This window comes from Lygodium microphyllum, chromosome 21 (genome assembly GCF_053477565.2).
Source record: "Lygodium microphyllum isolate KBCC chromosome 21, Lygodium_microphyllum_v1.1.10, whole genome shotgun sequence".
NCBI classification, from domain to species: domain Eukaryota; kingdom Viridiplantae; phylum Streptophyta; class Polypodiopsida; order Schizaeales; family Lygodiaceae; genus Lygodium; species Lygodium microphyllum.
The window spans coordinates 66,609,466-66,628,962 of NC_141155.1; the positions used below are offsets into that span (position 1 = coordinate 66,609,466).

General features: G+C 40.6%; 1 protein-coding gene across 1 annotated transcript; it reads left to right on the top strand.

Annotated features, from left to right (window-relative positions):
- Nucleotides 1-354: 354 nt before the first annotated feature.
- LOC148018097 (polyubiquitin 4-like) lies at nucleotides 355-2,019 on the top strand. Its single transcript, XM_087662287.1, has one exon. The coding sequence runs from the start codon at nucleotides 454-456 to the stop codon at nucleotides 1,600-1,602; it is 1,149 nt and encodes a 382-aa protein (XP_087518413.1). The 5' UTR covers nucleotides 355-453; the 3' UTR covers nucleotides 1,603-2,019.
- Nucleotides 2,020-19,497: the final 17,478 nt, after the last annotated feature.

Genomic DNA, 19,497 nt, shown 5'->3' on the forward strand with positions numbered 1-19,497 from the left:
CTTAGGCACATCCATGCAAGACATTTGCAACGTTGGTTCTAACAACTCTTTCATAAATCAGTAGTCCTTGCTTTTTTGAAATCAAATAATTTCTGCTCTTTCATAAATCAATAATCCTTACTTTTATGAATGTAAATATTTTCATACCCATAAAACTATGAGTGTGGGAGAAGAAGATGCTGAGAGTTTTGAAATCGTTTGTGCTTCAACGAGAGAGAGAGAGAGAGAGAGAGAGAGGAGGCAAGGACCCCCTTAAGGCCAACTATTGAGGCGTGGTTGGCACGGCAAGTACTCGCCCGGTGTGAAAGGTCCTACACGCGTAATGCACTCCTCTCTCTATAAAATACAACCGTTCTTCTTCCTTTCCTCACAAGCCCTTTCTGCGATCTGTGCAATTAGGGTTTGGATTACTTGCAGCTTCGTCCTCACACCTTTGCAACACATCTGTTAATCATGCAGATCTTCGTGAAAACCCTCACTGGCAAGACCATCACCCTGGAGGTCGAGAGCTCTGACACCATCGACAACGTCAAAGCAAAAATCCAGGACAAGGAAGGCATCCCCCCCGACCAGCAGCGCCTCATCTTTGCCGGGAAACAGCTTGAAGATGGCCGCACGCTTGCTGATTACAACATCCAGAAGGAGAGCACCCTCCACCTTGTCCTCAGGCTTCGTGGCGGCATGCAGATCTTCGTCAAAACGCTCACCGGTAAGACCATCACCCTCGAAGTTGAGAGCTCTGACACCATCGATAATGTTAAGGCTAAGATCCAGGACAAGGAGGGTATCCCTCCTGACCAGCAAAGGCTCATCTTTGCTGGCAAGCAGCTTGAGGATGGACGTACCCTTGCCGACTATAACATTCAGAAGGAAAGCACCCTGCACCTTGTCTTACGGCTTCGTGGTGGCATGCAAATCTTTGTCAAAACCCTAACCGGCAAGACGATCACTCTGGAAGTTGAGAGCTCTGACACCATTGATAATGTGAAGACCAAGATACAAGATAAGGAGGGCATCCCGCCTGACCAGCAGAGACTGATCTTTGCTGGCAAACAGCTTGAGGATGGTCGCACCCTGGCAGACTACAATATCCAGAAAGAAAGTACTCTCCATCTTGTTTTACGTCTTCGTGGTGGTATGCAGATCTTTGTGAAGACATTGACGGGAAAGACCATCACCCTCGAAGTTGAAAGCTCGGATACTATAGACAACGTCAAGGCTAAAATTCAAGATAAGGAGGGTATTCCTCCTGACCAACAGAGGTTGATCTTTGCTGGCAAGCAGCTTGAGGATGGACGCACCCTTGCTGATTACAACATTCAGAAGGAATCTACCCTGCACCTTGTACTGCGCCTCAGAGGAGGCATGCAGATATTTGTGAAGACGTTGACTGGAAAGACAATTACTTTGGAGGTCGAGAGCTCTGACACAATTGATAATGTGAAGGCAAAGATCCAGGACAAGGAAGGAATTCCCCCTGACCAGCAGAGGCTCATTTTTGCAGGGAAGCAGTTGGAAGATGGTCGGACCCTGGCTGATTACAACATCCAGAAGGAGAGTACCCTCCATTTGGTGTTGCGTCTTCGTGGGGGCAGTAACTAGTCCCCCATCCTGGCACTTGTGTCTTTATTGTGCGTGTGTAGAGCCTTGTACCGGAATGGAGGGCAGTAAAATGAAGTTGCTGGTGATGTCTTAGGTAGTTATGTGTCTTCATTGCCATTAACTGTGTTTTGTCTGCATCAGTTGCTCTGATGCATAGACGTGAATAGTTTGTGGCAGTGCTGGTTGTTCCTGGTCTGAAAGCCTTGCTTCAGATTGCTTTCTAGCACTGCACATGCCTTAGTCTTGAATAGCTTTTGGCAGTGTATCAGTTGTCCTTGGTCTATGAGCTGTTTTTCACATTGCGTGTATCTGGGAACATAATAGCTTTTGGCAGTGTATCAGTTGTCCCTGGTCTATAAGCTGTTTCACATTGCGTGTATCTGGGAACATAGTCCTTAAATTGTATTTCTTATGTAATTTGTGTGTGTGTAGCCTTTGTCTCAGTTGGAATTCTCTCTTTGTGTGTGTAGCCTTTGTCTCAGTTGGAATTCTCTCTTTGATTATTTCTATCTTGTGTGCCATTGACTTCAGAATTGTATAGAAGCATAACATCCATCTTTAGACTTGTCTCTGCATGGTATGAATGTAAATTTGGCTTAGATTTTTACTCTTTGGGCATATCCGTGTACATTAATGTGGAAGAAGCGTTGAATCTGACCTCTTTGGATTTGTCTGCATAATTGGTCTTGCAAATAAACAAGTTCTTCTCAACCACCTACCTCTTGTCAAGCATGTATTTTCCAACAATGTACACAGGTGAGTTATAGGTATATTTGCACTCTAGGGAATTAACACTAGCACATTTGCTATTTTCATACCATCATGATGATGCTATCTTTACTTGTGACCGTTGTGGGTGTAAGTGAAATTTTGTGTAACCATGGCATTTGTGATTTGAGAGCATGCCTATGGAGAAACGAGGTTGTAGATTTTGTTACTTGTGGTAAAGGAGCTAGAATGGCATTGGTGCCCAAAATTCACAATTATGAAGAAACTTGGTTGTAGATTTTGCTACTTGTGGTAAGGAGTAAAAATGCCAAGTAGGGTGAAGGGGGCTTATATAGTGACATATTGGGCCCCAACCATTTCTTGCAATTTCTATGTCAAATCACCCATTTTAACGGCCACTAAGGTCGTCCTTGAACCCCACAAAAAACTTGTTGCCATGTGGCAGCTGAGGCCACTTCACTTCAGCGGCTTGACCACCTTGCATACTCTCTCTCTCTCTCTCTCTCTCTCTCTCTCTCTCTCCCCGTCAATCAAAAAGGCATCTTTGAGTTGGCATGGATGCCTAGCCTTTCCCAAATGGCAATCCTTGGCGTGGCCAAGGACGACAATTTCTACACTTAGGTAAGGAGTGTAACTTTCACAATAATTCAAATTTGGGTAGGAGAGTTTGCATATGCAATAAGGTTTTTGCTTTTGTATATTAGACTTGAGAGGTTTAGATTGCATCTAAGGTCTAATATTCATTGGTATAGATTGGGTTTTCAAGAGAGAGACATTGTAGGTAGAAGTTGTAATTGTGGTTCACGCTTATGTAGTGGTTGGACCTGTTGTGGATCCAAAAGGGAACGTAAGAAATCAAAGGTCTTCAAAAAGTGTGAAAAGAATAAAGCTAATGTCCCTCTATCTAAATTGGAAGACATAAAATAGGTTTTAGAAGGTAAAGGTTTGCCTTAAAAGATAATTGTGTGTGGAGCTTTGGTTGCCGCATGCACAATAATTGTAGTGTAGTGACATTGTAATATGTTGATTTTGTAGCCATCAAGATTGATAAGAGTGCCTAATGTTGCAAAGGAATTTTGAGAAAAAATATGGTCAAAACATTTGTTTGTTGCTTCTATGCTCTTTAACAAATACATTGCTACATATGTTTTTGTAGATTACTATCACTATGCAAATCAAGGTTTTAAAAACCTTCCTCCTACTTGCAGATTGGATGGATGTATGGAGTAATTGTGCTTTTGTAGTTTACTACTTGCACTATAAAATTCAAGGTTCTAAAAATCTTGTTGCTACTTGCAAATTGGATGGATCTATGGATCAGTTGCAGATTATGTCTTGACATGATATAAGTAGCATGTATGTAGCTAGTGATTTGTTTTGGTTTGCATCAATTAGTTTCAAAGACGATCTACTCCAAGTGCTTTGGCGGGCCCTTGGTTTTGTACAAGTATTTTTGAGCCAATTTTGCCCAATTTGGTATGGTTATGGAATAACTATATATATATGGTGTGGTCATTGCTCAATTTGGTATGCCATTTTAGGTATAATCAAAAGTTAGATTAGCAAGTGAAACATGTTTGTTATTTACAAGTTTATTGGTTTTGCTACAAACATGCATGTAAGTGTTGTAGGTCTGCATGGACATGTACAATCATAGGCTAAATTTGACATGTGAAATATCAAGTACTCGAGTTGAGTATGAACATGCATGTAAGTGTTGCAAGGTATTAGGGTGAGAATACAACCATTGGTTCTAATTGACATGTGAAATACTCAAGTACTCAAGTTAAGTACAAACATGAATGTAAGTACTGCAAGGTTTAGGGTGAAAATATAGCCATTGGTTCTAATTGACATGTGAAATACTCGAGTACTTAAGTACAAACCTTGCATGTAAGTAGTGCAAGGTTTAGGTTGAAAATGCAAACGTTGCATGTGAAATTCTCAAGTATAAGTTAAGTTCTAATTGACATTAAGTTCAAGTGAACTGGTGGTGTGAACATCACTAATACAAAAGGTGGATATAATGGCTAGGGCTTACTCTAAGACATATACATATGGGTAGCTTAGTGAGGATTGCATGGGTTACAAAATGCTTTAAGATAATAGGTAGCTTGAACACCACTATGACAAAAGGTGGATACAAATGGCTAGGACTTGCTGTAAGACATAGGGTGCTCTGGGTAGCTTAGTAAGGATCATGCATGCTATAAAATTCTTTAAGACAATAGGCAGCTTGAACATTTGCCGGAACAAAAAATGATTCACTTTACAAAGGATTATTAGGCATGTACTTGGGTAAAAGCACACATGAATTAGGGATCCAAATTTGATAGTATCTTTCCTTTGCTCATCTCACATGCTTTGCAACCTTTGTGCATGGTTCAACCTCTCTTGCATGGTAGGCACATGCAAGGTAGGCAAGTCGCTTGTTGATGAGGCACCCTTCCATAATACTACCCACGGCTCTGTTTCAAATTGAAATTGTGCTTTCCACCTCTTCCTAGACTATTTGGCATTCTTATCTTCTTCCCTTTGTTGCTTGCAAGCTTTAGAAAGAGCTTGGTTCTCCCATCTCTTTTGGTCTCTTAATCTACACTTTGCCTTCTTTTGCCTCTCAATCTTAGCATTCTTAGCTTGGAGTCTTTCAATGAATTGGGCTGAAGTGAGGATTAAGGAGTTGGAGTAGTCCACAAAAGTTTCCCCATGCACACGAGTGAGAGCCACAAGTATTTGGCAGTGTACTCGTGTCATACAAGTGGTTAAGAGTGGTAGATAGATGTCCTAATTCCTCATGAGCAGTGATTCAGAAATATGGATGTAGCCAACCATGTGTTGGGTATTGAGGCCATCTTTAGCATTCTCCATAAATTGTGTTTCAAGAACACGGGTGCAATTTTGGGTGTCCATGCCATCATTAACATCATGGCTAATGTTCTAAATTTGCATATGTGCATCCAAATTGGAGTAAGGCAAATCGTTGTAGTTGAGAATATCATAATTTAGAAGCCTATTTCCTGTTGCCTTGAAGCCTACATGAATATTACTTTTTGTGCAAGCTATAGTTCAAGCCCTAGATGCAATGCCAGCTAGTTCACCCTTACTAACATGTATAGAAAAGCTTCAGCTCGTCAAAGGTTCCTCTCCTTGCAAAAATTGGCCTTGAAGGGCTTAAAAACAAACACATCTAATGGTTGGAGCTTGTAAGATGTGTGCTATTGGGGGGAAAGGCACTTGTGCCTAGTGGCCCATATATTAGTTGCGTTGACAGTACATGTATACCTGCACACCTGTACTACACTTAACTCTATCTCATTTTCTTCCACTTTTGTAATGTTCTCACGTTTAAACAAAGCAACATCAAACCCTTGCACTAATTGGTTCTCAATATTCTCTTGAAACATTTTCCCCTTCTCTTCAACTTCTTTATCTTTGCTTACAATATCCTCTATCTTCTTCTCTTGTATTGTATTTGAAGAACAACTATCCATATATTGAAGATATACAAGAAATCCAGCATTCTTCTGTATAAGAAGACATTGATGTTGATTGTGATAAAAATGGCAATTTGCTTTCCACTTCTTGAATTCCTCATCAATCAGGCTAAACCTTGTTTGCAAAGTTGTTCTACCAGCATTGGTAGCTTCCATTACATTGCTATAATGGACAAATCCCTCAATCTCTAGGCCTTACACATGTTTATCATAAAACTCTCTAAAATCCTTTAGTTTATCGTCAAGATCCTTCAAGAGCTCTTGCAAATCAAAGGGAACATTGAGCATATCTATGTAAACAAATCTAGATGAATTTCCAGTTGCATGAAGAAAATCAAAGAGCTTTTCACCATAGGTATCCACCAGATCCTCTCCCTCCATTCCCTCTAAAGAAAACTTCCTTTTAGTCATCTTGATTACTCACAAAACCAAATTCAAAAAACAACAAAGTAAATTTAGGGGCATAATATACTAATCCACATTTACTCATATCCAGAAGACTAAAGAAAGATTGCTAGAAAAATTTAGTCAAACCCTTTATAGAATTTCTGACTACTTGATATTCTGTCAAGAACTCACTCTTGGCTCCAAAGTTTAGACTTATATATGACATACTCATTAACAAATTTTGAGAAAAGTGTCTTTTCTTCCTCCTTTTAAACCAATAAACACAGAAAAATGTGTAACAATGATAATTCACTTAATTCATCTTGCATGTCTAAATACAAAGGCGTTAAATTTGTCAAAATACAACAACAGTGCCTTGTAAAAAGTAAATTCGCCCTTTATGCAGCAGAGAAAGTATGAAATTTCACGTCTCATTGATCAGATTTTTTATTACATTCATGACTCATGAAACACGAAAACAATGATCCAAACTGATTCACAATTGATAAAATCATGTTTCACATGTCACTAAATCCAAAAAATTTGTCCAAAATAATGCATCTAGAACATCAAAACCCCATTGTTTAACATGTGTACAAGATTAAACCAATATTGATAGAAAAACTAAGTAAAACTCTTTATAGTATTTCTAAGTTCCTGATGTATATTTCTTCTCTTAAACCAACAAATACATATCAATGCTCAACAATGACACCTTATTTCATTCATCTTGCATATCAAAATCCCTAAGATATTACACATGGTAAATTGATCAAAATATAATGCTTTCTAAAAAGTGAGTTGACTACTTGAGTAGCAGAGGAGACATGTAATTTCGCATTTCATTGATAAGTTTTTATTTGACATTAAGGACTTATGAAAGGAAACAACAAACTTTCAAAACCCTTTGCAAATGGTAAAATCGTGTTTCATACATAAGTGAATTGTTTCACAGGAAAGGTTGCAAATTTGATCATCTTTAATGCCTCGAAAATCAAGATTGCAGAGAAAAAATGACAAGAAAAAGTTTGATACTTGAGATATGTAGTTCCCACTATTGAGAATGAATGGTTTTTTGTTAGAACATGTCTGGTTTGGCTTGCGATGCTTACAAGATAAATAGCTCATGAAAGACAAAACAAAATGCGTGGGTGGAAGAAATATTAATGTAAACCTAACCCTGAGTGCGTGGATGGAAGAAATATTAGCATAAATCTAACCTTGAGTTGTCATATATATATATATATATATATATAAACGGTCACCGTACGTTTGTTCGAGAAGTATTGTGCATTGATTCGGAGGAGCTGCACTTAAAATGAAAAGGAAAATGCTAAGAATTATCTTTTATCTTTAAAAAGCGAGCTATAACATTATCATGCCAAAAATGTAAGTGACATGTGGCACAAGTTCCAAGGCAAAAACGGTCTATCCATCGCACGTGTGAAATTAACTACTCATTACAGTAGTCACATGTGTAAATAAACATCCCTTTAAACCCAATTTTTGAACCGCAAAAGAGTTTTTTCGAAGACAAAGCTCTTTCTATGCTCGATAACACCAAGACAACGCTAACTTGGTCACAATGCAAAATTGTTCTGCAATGGAAGGTGACTAAAGAAGGTTTCATCACCCAGCATACACGCCAAGGCCTCGAAAATGTAAGTTTTTTAACAAATCTAAGCTAGCTCTGAATCAATGGAACGAATCTTGCCAAATAATCCCAAAAAGAGGCTGACGTATAAAACACGATTAGTCATGGCTCTCCCCATGGACAAGAGTTACCTCGCGTTTCATACATCGCCACAGGAATGCAAGTTTCCTCAAATAGGATCATGGATCAATAGAGCTTGATCACACTCTATGTCCTACTTATTTGAGGGGCAAGTAGCATAAGCAATCACATCCCTACGTTGCCACTAGGAGGACTTACTACTCCACGTGAGTTGGGTTCACACCGACCTTTGCAAACCTATGGCCATAGCCTCCCTTGGGAAGGCCAAGTATTTGATGTTGATTATAGACGACTTTAGTTATTATGTGTGGCCTTATTTTCTCGAGTACAAGAATGAGACGTACTCTTGTTTTTGTGAGTGGAAGGTGTTTGTAGAGACAAAGACTACTTCCAAAGTTCAAGGCATACGAGAAAATCATAGTGGAGAGTTTACTCTAATTGCTTTTCTCAAATTTGTAGGGATCACGGCATTCGGGTGGAGTATACCCATTTGAGCACACCTTTAGAGGAATAACGTAGTGGAGTGTGTGAATTGGACCATGCTAGAGATTACTTGATCGATGTTGGAGCATCAAGGACTTCCTCATACCCTTTAGGCTAAGGCAATGGCTACTGCGGTTCACATCTACAACCGCTCCTCGATTTTTTCGTTACATGACATGACTCCCTATGAGGCTCTCTTTGATCAAAAGCCCTCCATGTCTCACTTTTGCATCCTTGGATGTGATGCGTTTGTCCATGTGGACAAGAAGAAGAGGAAGACAAAGCTTGACTCAAAGTCCAAGAAGAAGCTGATCTTCATGGGCTATAGCACTACCATGAAGGGCTATTACCTCTACAACTCGACAACACGAAAGCTTCAGGTAAGTAGGGATGTGATCTTTGATGAGACTTTAGCCTTCAAGGATTTTTATTGATGGTTTCATTGCAAGTGATTCTTCATGATTGCGACTGACTCTCTCCCACCCTTAGTTCCTCTACTTCCTTCTAGGTTGCCTCTTAGCACCCCTTCTTCATCTTCAGCTCCTTTACTCTTTTTTTTCCACTTGCATGGTTTCCCTACCACATTTAACAAAGGCAACTAATACTACTTCTTCATTGGCACCTCTTCAGCCTCCCCTACGGATTCTTCTAGGGATGCTCAGCCATCAAAGGGGGAGCCTTTTGCAAATGAGGAGGATTTACATTCCCTTGGTGAGGGTGGAGTCCCTACAATAGAGATGTGCATTATAGGTACTAGAGGCTACTCAACCTCCCTTGCAACTGGATGAGCCTATTTGGATTTCTTGTTGGTACCAACTTGTGCATGATTTAGGTGTTTCTCACTATCCTGCTTCTCTTACAAGTCCTCGTAGATCAACTTGCTTACAGGCCCAAGGGAATAGTTCACTTTGTGTGAATTATCCTCATAGTCACAAATTCTTCATGACATTGAGTCTACCTTAGTTGAGGAGGCTCTTGCATAGGATATTTGGCATAGGCCATGTAGGAGGAGCTCAATTCTATCAAGTGTAATCGAACTTAGGAGTTGGTTATGTGTCTCTCAAAAGTGAAAGGTGATAGGTGTAAAGTGGGTCTATAGGACTAAGTACCTTGTAGATGGTTCCTTGGACAAGCACAAAGGTAGGCTTGTTGCCAAGGGTTTTGCTCAAAGGGAAGGTTTGGTCTATTTCAAGACTTTTAAACCTACGACTCGGATGTCTTCTATTTGAGCTATCTTGGTTCTTGTAGCCCACCATTGCTGGCCTATTTATTAGATGGACATAAAGTTTTCCTTCTTGAATGGTATCCATGAGGACAATATTTATGTTTCATAGCCTCCAAGTTTTCTTGTATAGGGGAAGGAGGCCCATGTTTATAGGTTGCAGAAGGATCCTCTGCTTAGTACTAGAGGATTTATTGATTCTTTCTATAGAGTGCCTTCCATCAATCAACTCGTGACCCTGACTTATACTTCAAGGTTGAGGGTGACAAGTGTGTTTTGCTAATCTTATATGTAGATGACCTTATCATTACAAAGAGATATACTCAGGAGGTTGATCATAGTCTAGAGATTTTGAGACGAGTTTGCCATGACGGATCTTGGGATTGTCCACTTCTTCCTTGGATTGGAGATTTATCAGTTGGCACATGGCATTTTTATTTCGCAACATAGGTACATTTTTTAGCTTCTCTCAAAGTTTGGTATGGCCAATTATCGGCCTATTTCTTGCCCCATGGATCCAAAGTCCAAGCTTTTGGCAATCGCAACTCCCCTTATAGATACCACTCGTTATAGGTGTCTTGTTGGCTCCCTCATCTAGTTGTTGATAATCGCAAATGAAGATATGGGAATGGTAGTAAGTTAAAATGATAACAATGAAAATGATGAAGAGGATACCTTGATAACTAAATGATGAATTATCTTATATTTAGACAGATCCCGTTTCAACCTTCAATACATAAATTGAATTTCAAGCTATCTAATAGATTCATGGGTACATTAATAGTATCGAGAAGATACTCATTATGTACAAAATCCTCCTAAGTATAGTGTCCCATACTATTATTTCAATGAGACATTTATAGAGGAATTATTGTTCCAAAATTTTAAAAAATTCCCATAAATAACGAAATAAAAATTCGACTACTTTGATTAAGTAATCATAGCTCCTGGATTTTGCTTGGAGATGGAGGGGCTTCACTTGCATGTGCAACTTCATGGCATGCTCCTGTAGTGCTCCTTTTCAATTATGTCCCTCCCCTTTGAGTCCTCTGTTTCTTGGTTTGACTTGTTCCATGAACCCTACTCATAGTGGTTATCTCATACTTGCAAATTCTAAAAGAGGGAAAAGATTTGTGTATGCTTGAAAGAGCTTGATGAATGTGTCTTCTCGATCTTCTTAGATCATGGCTATGGGCTTGATTTAGCCTCTCTCTCTCTCTCTCTCTCTCTCTCTCTCTCTCTCTCTCTCTCTCCTTCACCTATCTTTCTCCCTCTCCCTCTCCCTCTTTCTTTCTTCATCTCCTCTTCTTCCCTTCTTCTCCTCCTCCTCCTCTTTCTCTTCCTTTCCACATTCCCTCTCCTTCTTCTCACTATCTTTCCCCCTCTATCTCCATCTTTCCTTCTCTCTATCCCTCTTCTCCTCTCCTCTTTCTCTTCCTCTCCCACTACTCTCTCTCTCTCCTCCTCCTCTCTCCTCCCCTCTCCCTCTCCCTCAAAGTCCTACCGATTGGCATGCACTGTGAATTCAGCATACACATGTCATGAGGTAGTTTTTTCGGAACCATACTGTTTGATAGAGGGTGCACTCTTCAATGAAGAGGTCAATATAAAGAATATAGATGCTTCCCACACCTCTCATGCTTTGACAATCAAAGGCAATAATGGTAAAAGTGGTAATGATCACTGTGGGAGAGACTCTCTAAAGTATCATTCTCAGGTCTCATGCAGTAGGCCTTGTGGTCACAAGTCCTCATTGACTTGTCATTATTATGGGAAGTAGGGGTCATCGTCAGGCCTTAGTGCTATAAAATGTGTCATGATAAACATAAGGAAAAGGGAAAGGGTAAAGTGCAAGAAAAGAATGATGATCATAGCATTGTCCCTACCAAGTCAAGCATCAAGATTGAAGAGATTAATGCCATGCATATTGATTATGATGAGGACTACATACTTGTAGTTTCTTTTGTTAATGTTTTGCAATTGACTGATGCCTCACCTTCCTATGGTCAGTATTGGCTGATTAATTCAGGGGCTTCATTTCATGTCACCCCTCATTGAGATTGGTTCCACTCCTACCATAGAATGATAGGATCTATTAGATTGGACAATGACTTGGCATTGGATATTGTTGGTATTAGAGATGTTTAGTTGCAGTTTCCTTTAGGTAGTATGTTTACTTTGCATGATGTATGCCATGTTTTGACATTAGATAAAAGCCTTTCGGTTAGATAGTTGGATAATGTAGATTATATTGTATCTTTTGGTGATTCCTCATGGAAGCTTACCCATGGAAATATTGTTCTAGGGTGCTAAGTCTGGTTGGATAATGTAGATTATATTGTATCTTTTGGCGATTCCTCATGGAAGCTTACCCATGGAAATCTTATTCTAGGGTGCTAAGTCTAGCACTCCTTATCCCTCTTATCTAGGCCCACCGACCATGTTTTGGCAATGGTTACAATACCATATGTATTGTCACGGTAGATCTGGATCTCTATCAAATAGATGTCAAGATGACTTTTTTACATGGGGACTTGCATGATGAGATTTATATGCAGTAGCCTAAGGGCTTTGAGAAAAAAGGTAGAGAATACCTAGCGTGAAAGTTGAGAAAGAGACTATATGGCATTATGTAAGTGCCTAGGGAATGGTGCCACAAATTTGATGCTTTCATGTACTCATAGGAATATGCCCATAGTGATATGGATCTGTGTTTATACATAAAGAAGGCTCACGATGACAGCCTTATGATTTTAGTACTCTATGTGGATGATATATTGATTTGTCAAAAACATGGATCTAGAGCATGGCAGGAGCTATGGAGTATGGAATATGAATATACAACTCATGGTGACATAGACTTAGATAGACTAACTGTTACACAAGTGAACTAGGTTCCAATATATATTATCTTGGACTCATAAACACATTCTTGTGTAAGATGGACAATGACACTGACACTGACTCAAATTGATAGGTCCATTACCTTGCAATGAGTGTCAACAAAGTACATGCCTTTATAGCTTTCTGGATAGTACCACTCTCCTCACTATGCATATGGAATTGTGAACATCTCTCCTAGAGCATACATTATTTGTCTATCTTCTAGCCTCTTCTTTAGGGTATACATCTAGCCTCTATGGGCAAGGATCATTTGCTATTCTCAACACCCCCCTCAAATGACGAGTCTCTACCCTTGCTGGCTTTTGCCCCCCCCTACGTGATGACAAGGATCATTATTTGTCTATCTTCTAGGCTCTTCTTTAGGGTATACATCTAGCCTCTATGAGCAAGGATCATTTGCTATTCTCAACACCCCCCTCAAATGATGAGTCTCTACCCTTGCTGGCTTTTGCCCCCCCTACATGATGACATGGCCCGAGAAACTAGCTCATTGGTAGCCTAGTCAAGTTAAGGCTTAAAACTTTACATCTTTGGTAAGGGCTTTTACATCCACTATGGGAAACAAGATCCGCTATGGGAAATAAAGATCCATTATGGAAAAATTTCTTTGTTGTTAGCAGCAGAAATTTCTTTATCTTCTTCATGCTTCTTTGGCATCCTTTTCTTTTCTCAATCTTCTAGGTGTCTTTGATCTTCTTGGACTCATTCTTGGTCCATCCTCTTCATATTTGACTTATTCTTCATTATTTTTTGCTCTAGTCTTTTTTGTGAAGTCCTTTTGGTCTTCTTTCTCAGTGAGTTTGAGATGGGTACATTGCTGTGACTTGACATGACTTGTTGAACTATTTCATAAATCTTGGGATACATAGCTTTTGGGGTTTCATACGGCTTTGACTCATGGATTGACATTACATTGGATTTTCTTTTGAGATCATACAACATCTTGTCCTTCATTTTGCTTGCTTTGTCATTCTTTACTTTGCTTGAAACTTCTTTAACTTTGACTTTGCTCTTCTTGTCCCCCTCAAGCAAAGGTACCACCAACTTTTTGTACGATGATCAAGGCAACTAGAATGTCTTCAAAAACTTCAAATGAAATCATCAATTGCTCTTTTATGTAGCTCCATGTCTTCCTGCAAACAAGTCTTCCATGTAGTTGAAGTGAGCAACAATGATTATGTCACTCTTCATGAGGAGCATCCTTATAAAAGACTTGATTTTGGTCATTCCCATGGTGGAAACCAACTAAAAATATATGAGAATGTCTAGCAAAGAAAGTATACCTCAATGTGTCAAGAGACATAAGCAAAATAGTATCAAGAGATACTAGCTTGATTTCAGGCTTGATGTTGCCTGATTTCAGGTGGTCTTTTTGATCTTCAGGTGGACTGCTTGAATTTAGATGGGTTGCTCCAAATCTTATTCCTGAGGTTTGAGTTTGTTGGAAACTTCAGATCTAAGTGGTAAGAACTTGGTTCAAGTGGAAGGAGTGAGAAAATGTAGTGTTTTATGAGCTTCAACCCAATGGCTATGGAGAACTTAGAGTTAGGGTTTCTGGATGAGTGGTTTTTCTCAGATTACAATAGCTATAGTATAGGATTTGGGCTCAAAAATTGTCAAGAGGAAGCTCATGTGATGGGCTTCAAATTCCCTATAGGCGCAGGGTGAATCGCAACATGTAGGTGTTGATCCAGTCGTACATCAGGATGTAGGTGCAAACGGGGCAGCGAGTTCCAATTTTTACAATGCTGGAGCTGTAGACCACCAATGTCTATGTTTGAAGTGCCATGAGGAAGCGCTTTGAGCAGAGGAAGATATCTCCAGAAGGAATCACTGGAAGATATGGCTTGTAGAGAGAGATCTAGAAGCTCTAAGGTGGGTAGATGCAATATGGTTATAGCTACCACAAGGTGACTATGAGATTCAAGTGAAGAATGGGGGTCATACACTCAAACTGAGCTGGAGTGAGATGAAGAGGAGCTAAGAGGAGTGAAAAGAGAGCTGGGCCATGCTCAGTTGAGCTCTGATACCATGTCAAAAATACCAATCTAGACCATGGCAAGAGCTATGGAAGATGGAAGATGAATATACAGCTCATGATGACATAGACTTAGATAGACTAGCTGATACACAAGTGAATTAGGTTCCAAGATAGATTAGCTTGGACTCATAAACACATTCTTGTGTAAGATGGACAATGACACTGACAGTGACTCAAATTGATCGTTCCATTACCTTGTAATGAGTGTCAACCAAGTACATGCCTTTATAGCTTTTTGGATAGTGCCACTCTCATCACTATGCATATGGGATTCTGAACATCTCTTCCTAGAGCATACATTATTTTTCTATCTTCTAGCCTCTTCTTCAGGGCATACATCTAGCCTCTATGGGCAAGCATCATTTGCTATTCTCAACATGATGGAAGCGGGATGAACGGGAGCAGGTGGCTCCTCCTGAAAGATAACTATGCGTACCTCAACCACTTTCTCAGGCTACATATACATTTTGTCCTCATGAAAGATGACATCATGGGCGCGGATCACTTTTCGTGCATGCGGATCCCATAGACGTTAACCCATCTCTCCTGCATCTCCATAGCCGATGAAAATGCATTTGACACTTTTAGGATCTAGCTTGTTGCGTTTGTCCTTGGACACATGGCAGAATGCCTCACATCCAAAGACACGCAAATGATCATAAGAGGGGGGCTTACCTGCCCATACCTCCTCTGCAACCTAAAAGTCTATGCCACTACTAAGCGACCTGTTAATGAGATGCATTGTAGTAGTAACTGCCTCAGCCCAAAAGTGTTGCAATAAGCCAGCCTAGCTAAGCATGCTACAGACCCTTTCTTGAATGATCCTATTCATACGTTCAGCCATACCATTCTGAGGTGGGGTGTAAGGGGCGGTCAACTGATGCTTAATACCCTGCTCATCACAAAACTACTCAAAAGCACGTGATACATACTCACCCCCATTATCTGACCTTAGGCATTTGAGCCTTTTCCCAGACTGGTTCTCTGCCAATGCAAGCCAACGTTGAAATGTGTCTAAGATATCAGATTTTCTTTTTATGGGATAAGCCCAAACCTTACATGAGTAATCATCTATGAAAGTAACAAAGTACTTTGCTCCACCAAGTGATTGATAGGGCATATGCCCACATACATCTGAGTGCACAAGAGCCAAGGGCTCACCCATGCGTTTCTTACCAGAATTTTTATGCGTATTTCTAGTCTTCCTGCTATACAAACAATGATCACAAGAATCAAAATGCGAAGAGTCAAAAGGCAGAAGATATTGCAAAGCATGGAGCATTTTCATTTCTTTAAGAGACATATGTCCCAAATGAGCATGCCAAAGGGATACGTGGGGAATAGAACCCACAGACAAAACATGATCCAATGTAGCTCCTGATACAAGTAAGGGATAGAGGCTGCCAAACCTGGCACCTCTTGCAAGTACAAGCCTGCCACGAGTAATCTTCCATGCAGAGTCTCCAAAAGACACAGAATACCCTGCATCATCAAGCAGTCCAGCTGACATAAGGTTGCGAGTCAATGTAGGTACATGGCATACATCATGCAAAACAAAAGAATCGCTAGAAGGAAACTGCAGCCTAACATCTCCAATGCCCACAATATCAAGAGACCTGTCATCACCAAGATGTACAGAACCAGACATGGTACGATAGGTATGAAACCAATCTCGACAAGGTGTCACATGAAAGGACGCACTCGAATCCAAGAGCTAGCACTGTGCATACATAGAATGTATCTCAGAAGCCTGTAAGGCATCGCATGAAGAAGCTGCAAGTATGTAATCATCTTCTGAATCAGTGGCCTGCATGACATTAATCTCTTCTATCTTCACACTGGACTTTGCAGGTACAATACTGCGCTCAGAAGACTTTTCCTACACTTTTTCTTTTCCCTTTTCCTTACTCTTATCATCATGCATTTTATGGCACTGCGGCCTAATATATCTTGCTTTCCCACAATAATGACAGGTAAGATCAAACTTCCATCCACGGGACTTACTGCGACCACGTGACTTGGACCTGGACTTCTGAGAGTCCCTGCCCTTATGATCGTTATCATGCCTGCCATCTCTAACGGTCAATGCATGTGAAGAGCGAGAAGCATCATTGTTTCTCCTGTTGATTTCCTCAGTCAATAAAACACTCTCAACATCTTTGATTTTCAACCCATCAAGCTTGTTCGTGCATATGGCAATACAGAAGACATCCCATGATTGAAGCAAGATGCCAAGCAAGAAAAACGGGTGCAGGTTTGAACTCAATACCCTGCGACAACAGACTCTTCATGATAGCATGAAACTGACTGAAATGAGATGAAAGGGAGGTCCCCTCCTTCATGCGAAGGTCCATTAATTGCTTCAGCCAATACATCTGTGACGCAGGACTCTGATGCGCATAGAGCTAATGAATCTTCTCCCATAAATCCCATGCACTCTGATTCTCATCTTCAACAACATTATGATGGACCTCTTATGAGAGTGACAAAATAATGGTAGACTTGCATAGCTCATCAACTTCCATCCAAACATCATCATCCATATCCTCAAGTCTAACACCTTTGAAATACAAGGGTTTAATCTGTAACTTCTGCATCAAAACCTGCCACATTTCGGACTTCCAATACTCATAGTTGGTACCATCCAACTTGGCAATGTCAAATGACCAACCATACTGTCCTAAATCAAAGAAAAAGAGTAAAATTGCAGGTTGTTGTAATTAGTAGAAAATGCACTAAAACCACTGCTAAAACTAGCTGAAAGGGTGGATTTTACCAAGGGAAACACCTGTCCACCAAATTTGACCAAGATAACATCAAATAGTAAGCATTATCCTCAAAGAAGTGCTCAAAATCTGCAAGTTTCAACTTGCTGTAATAAATGACAGTAGTATGTAAAACTGACCCAAAATGAAGCAATCACTGATACATATGTCACTGCAACTGCCAGGTAGCAAGATACATCCAACAGTGAGTCTCCAAGGGCAAGAAGGTACCAAGAACTGTCAAACCAATAACTTGTCAGGCAAGAGACATCTCATGGGTCCAGAAGTCATGCATGTAATGGGTCTCGGGGTAAGAGAAGAGACCAGGCACAAGCATAACTGATAGAGCAAGAAGCTCAATACATAACCATCCAAGATGCATACAAAACTGACAAACCTATGACAAAGATAGGTGCCTGCCCCAATAGACGTATCAAATCAGCCCAATATAGACAAACTGCAGACATAAAGCTCTCAAGAGTATAAATGCATGTAACTGTCCCACAAGCTCAAGCTCATCTGTAAATAAGACTCTGTGTACATCCGAATATACCAAGGGGCTCCCACTGGAAGTGAATTCAGATGCAAAGAGAGCAAGCACCGCTCTAATACATCAAATACATAGCATCAGACATGCCAAATCCCAGTAGGGTACATCTGGAGCATAAATCCCAAGCTATCTCAGACCCGTAAAGCATAAGCTTGAAAGCATTCAAAGGGCATGTAATTGACAACCAAATGTAATGCCCAGTAGATCCAAAATTCTCAAATACATCTGAAGATAAAGCTCCAAGTAACTGTCAAGCATGGGCAAACAAAGTGGCATCCATATCTAACCAAAGCATAAATGCAAGAGGCCTGAATGTCAAGCAGTGACAATAGGCATAGACCGGTCCAAAGCATGCCAACCGAAGCCAAATGCCAGTGAAGAACAACCAAGTCGGAGCTTAATACAAGCTCAAAAGCATTCTGGAACCAAAGACAAGCTCGATGTTGTACCTTGAAGGTCAATACTTCATTGCATATCCCAAAGACATAGTCTGAAACCAATAGGCATAACAAACATGAGATAGTAGGCTTCAGCCCACTGTGGTACAGCAGTGATTTATATTCAAAATTGAGTATTTTCAGTGAGAAAATCAATCCAAAATGATGGCATAGCATTAGCCCAACATCCACCAAGCATAGGCATCAATGGTATAGCATATGGGTATGAGATAGTGTATGTAGATGAGCTCCATGACTTGTACACTTCTGCTGCAAACCTGGACAGACCTGCTGTTGTGTATTACAGCAAATGTGTGCTCAAACCAGAGTTCCAAAGCTCAAACAAAGCATCAATACATTGTTTACAGCATTGTCAAGCATTGCTTTAGTGCCCGATGCAAAGAGTAATGACTAGGGAGCCAAAGCCTTGTAGCGGAGAACCAGCCAAAACCTGCAGGAAAACAGGCGCAAACTGGTGTGGCCGGGCAGAAGCACTTTTGTGCTCTAATGTGGCTGATGGGGGGCTTGGGATGGTGGTAAATCTTGCCTACAATAGGCCCAAGCTAGCCCCAAAGAGCTCCAGGGAAGGCAAGAGGCATAGGAGCTCCAATGAGCATGAGATATGGCTGCCCCCTTCCTATGTGAATACCTTGTGTAACCTGTAAGCCAATAAAGAACTAAAATAAAATTGAGAGAAACCTCTGATGTAATGCCTTGAGGGTGCCTCAATAGGCGATAAAGGTGCTCGGGAAGCCGGGGGTGACGGGAGCTCGAGAAGGTCAGCTATGGTTGCCATTGAAGCTCCGGTTGAAGCTCTTCAAACATGGGCTGAAGAGAATGTCGGGCAAGCTCCAATGCATTTGCTCTAATACCAGTTGAAAGGGAAGTGAAACCCAGGAGGAAGAAGCTTGGCAATGAGGGCTATGGCGGATGGAGAGCTAGAGCCGAGAGAGAGAGAGAGAGAGAGAGAGAGAGAGAGAGAGAGAGAGAGAGAGACTCAAAAGTGGGAACTCCAACAACCACAATGTGTGGCCAGGTCTTCCTTTATTCAAATTGTCACTAAAAGAATAAAGAATAAGTGACTGTGACGGGCGCCGGCCACCTGCAGTGTGCAGTAGCGGGTACTGTCAGTGTAGTAGTACACGGGC

Bases quoted from the DNA above. Each gene is read 5' to 3' on its own strand.
- LOC148018097 (XM_087662287.1), top strand. From the start codon at position 454: ATGCAGATCTTCGTGAAAACCCTCACTGGCAAGACCATCACCCTGGAG.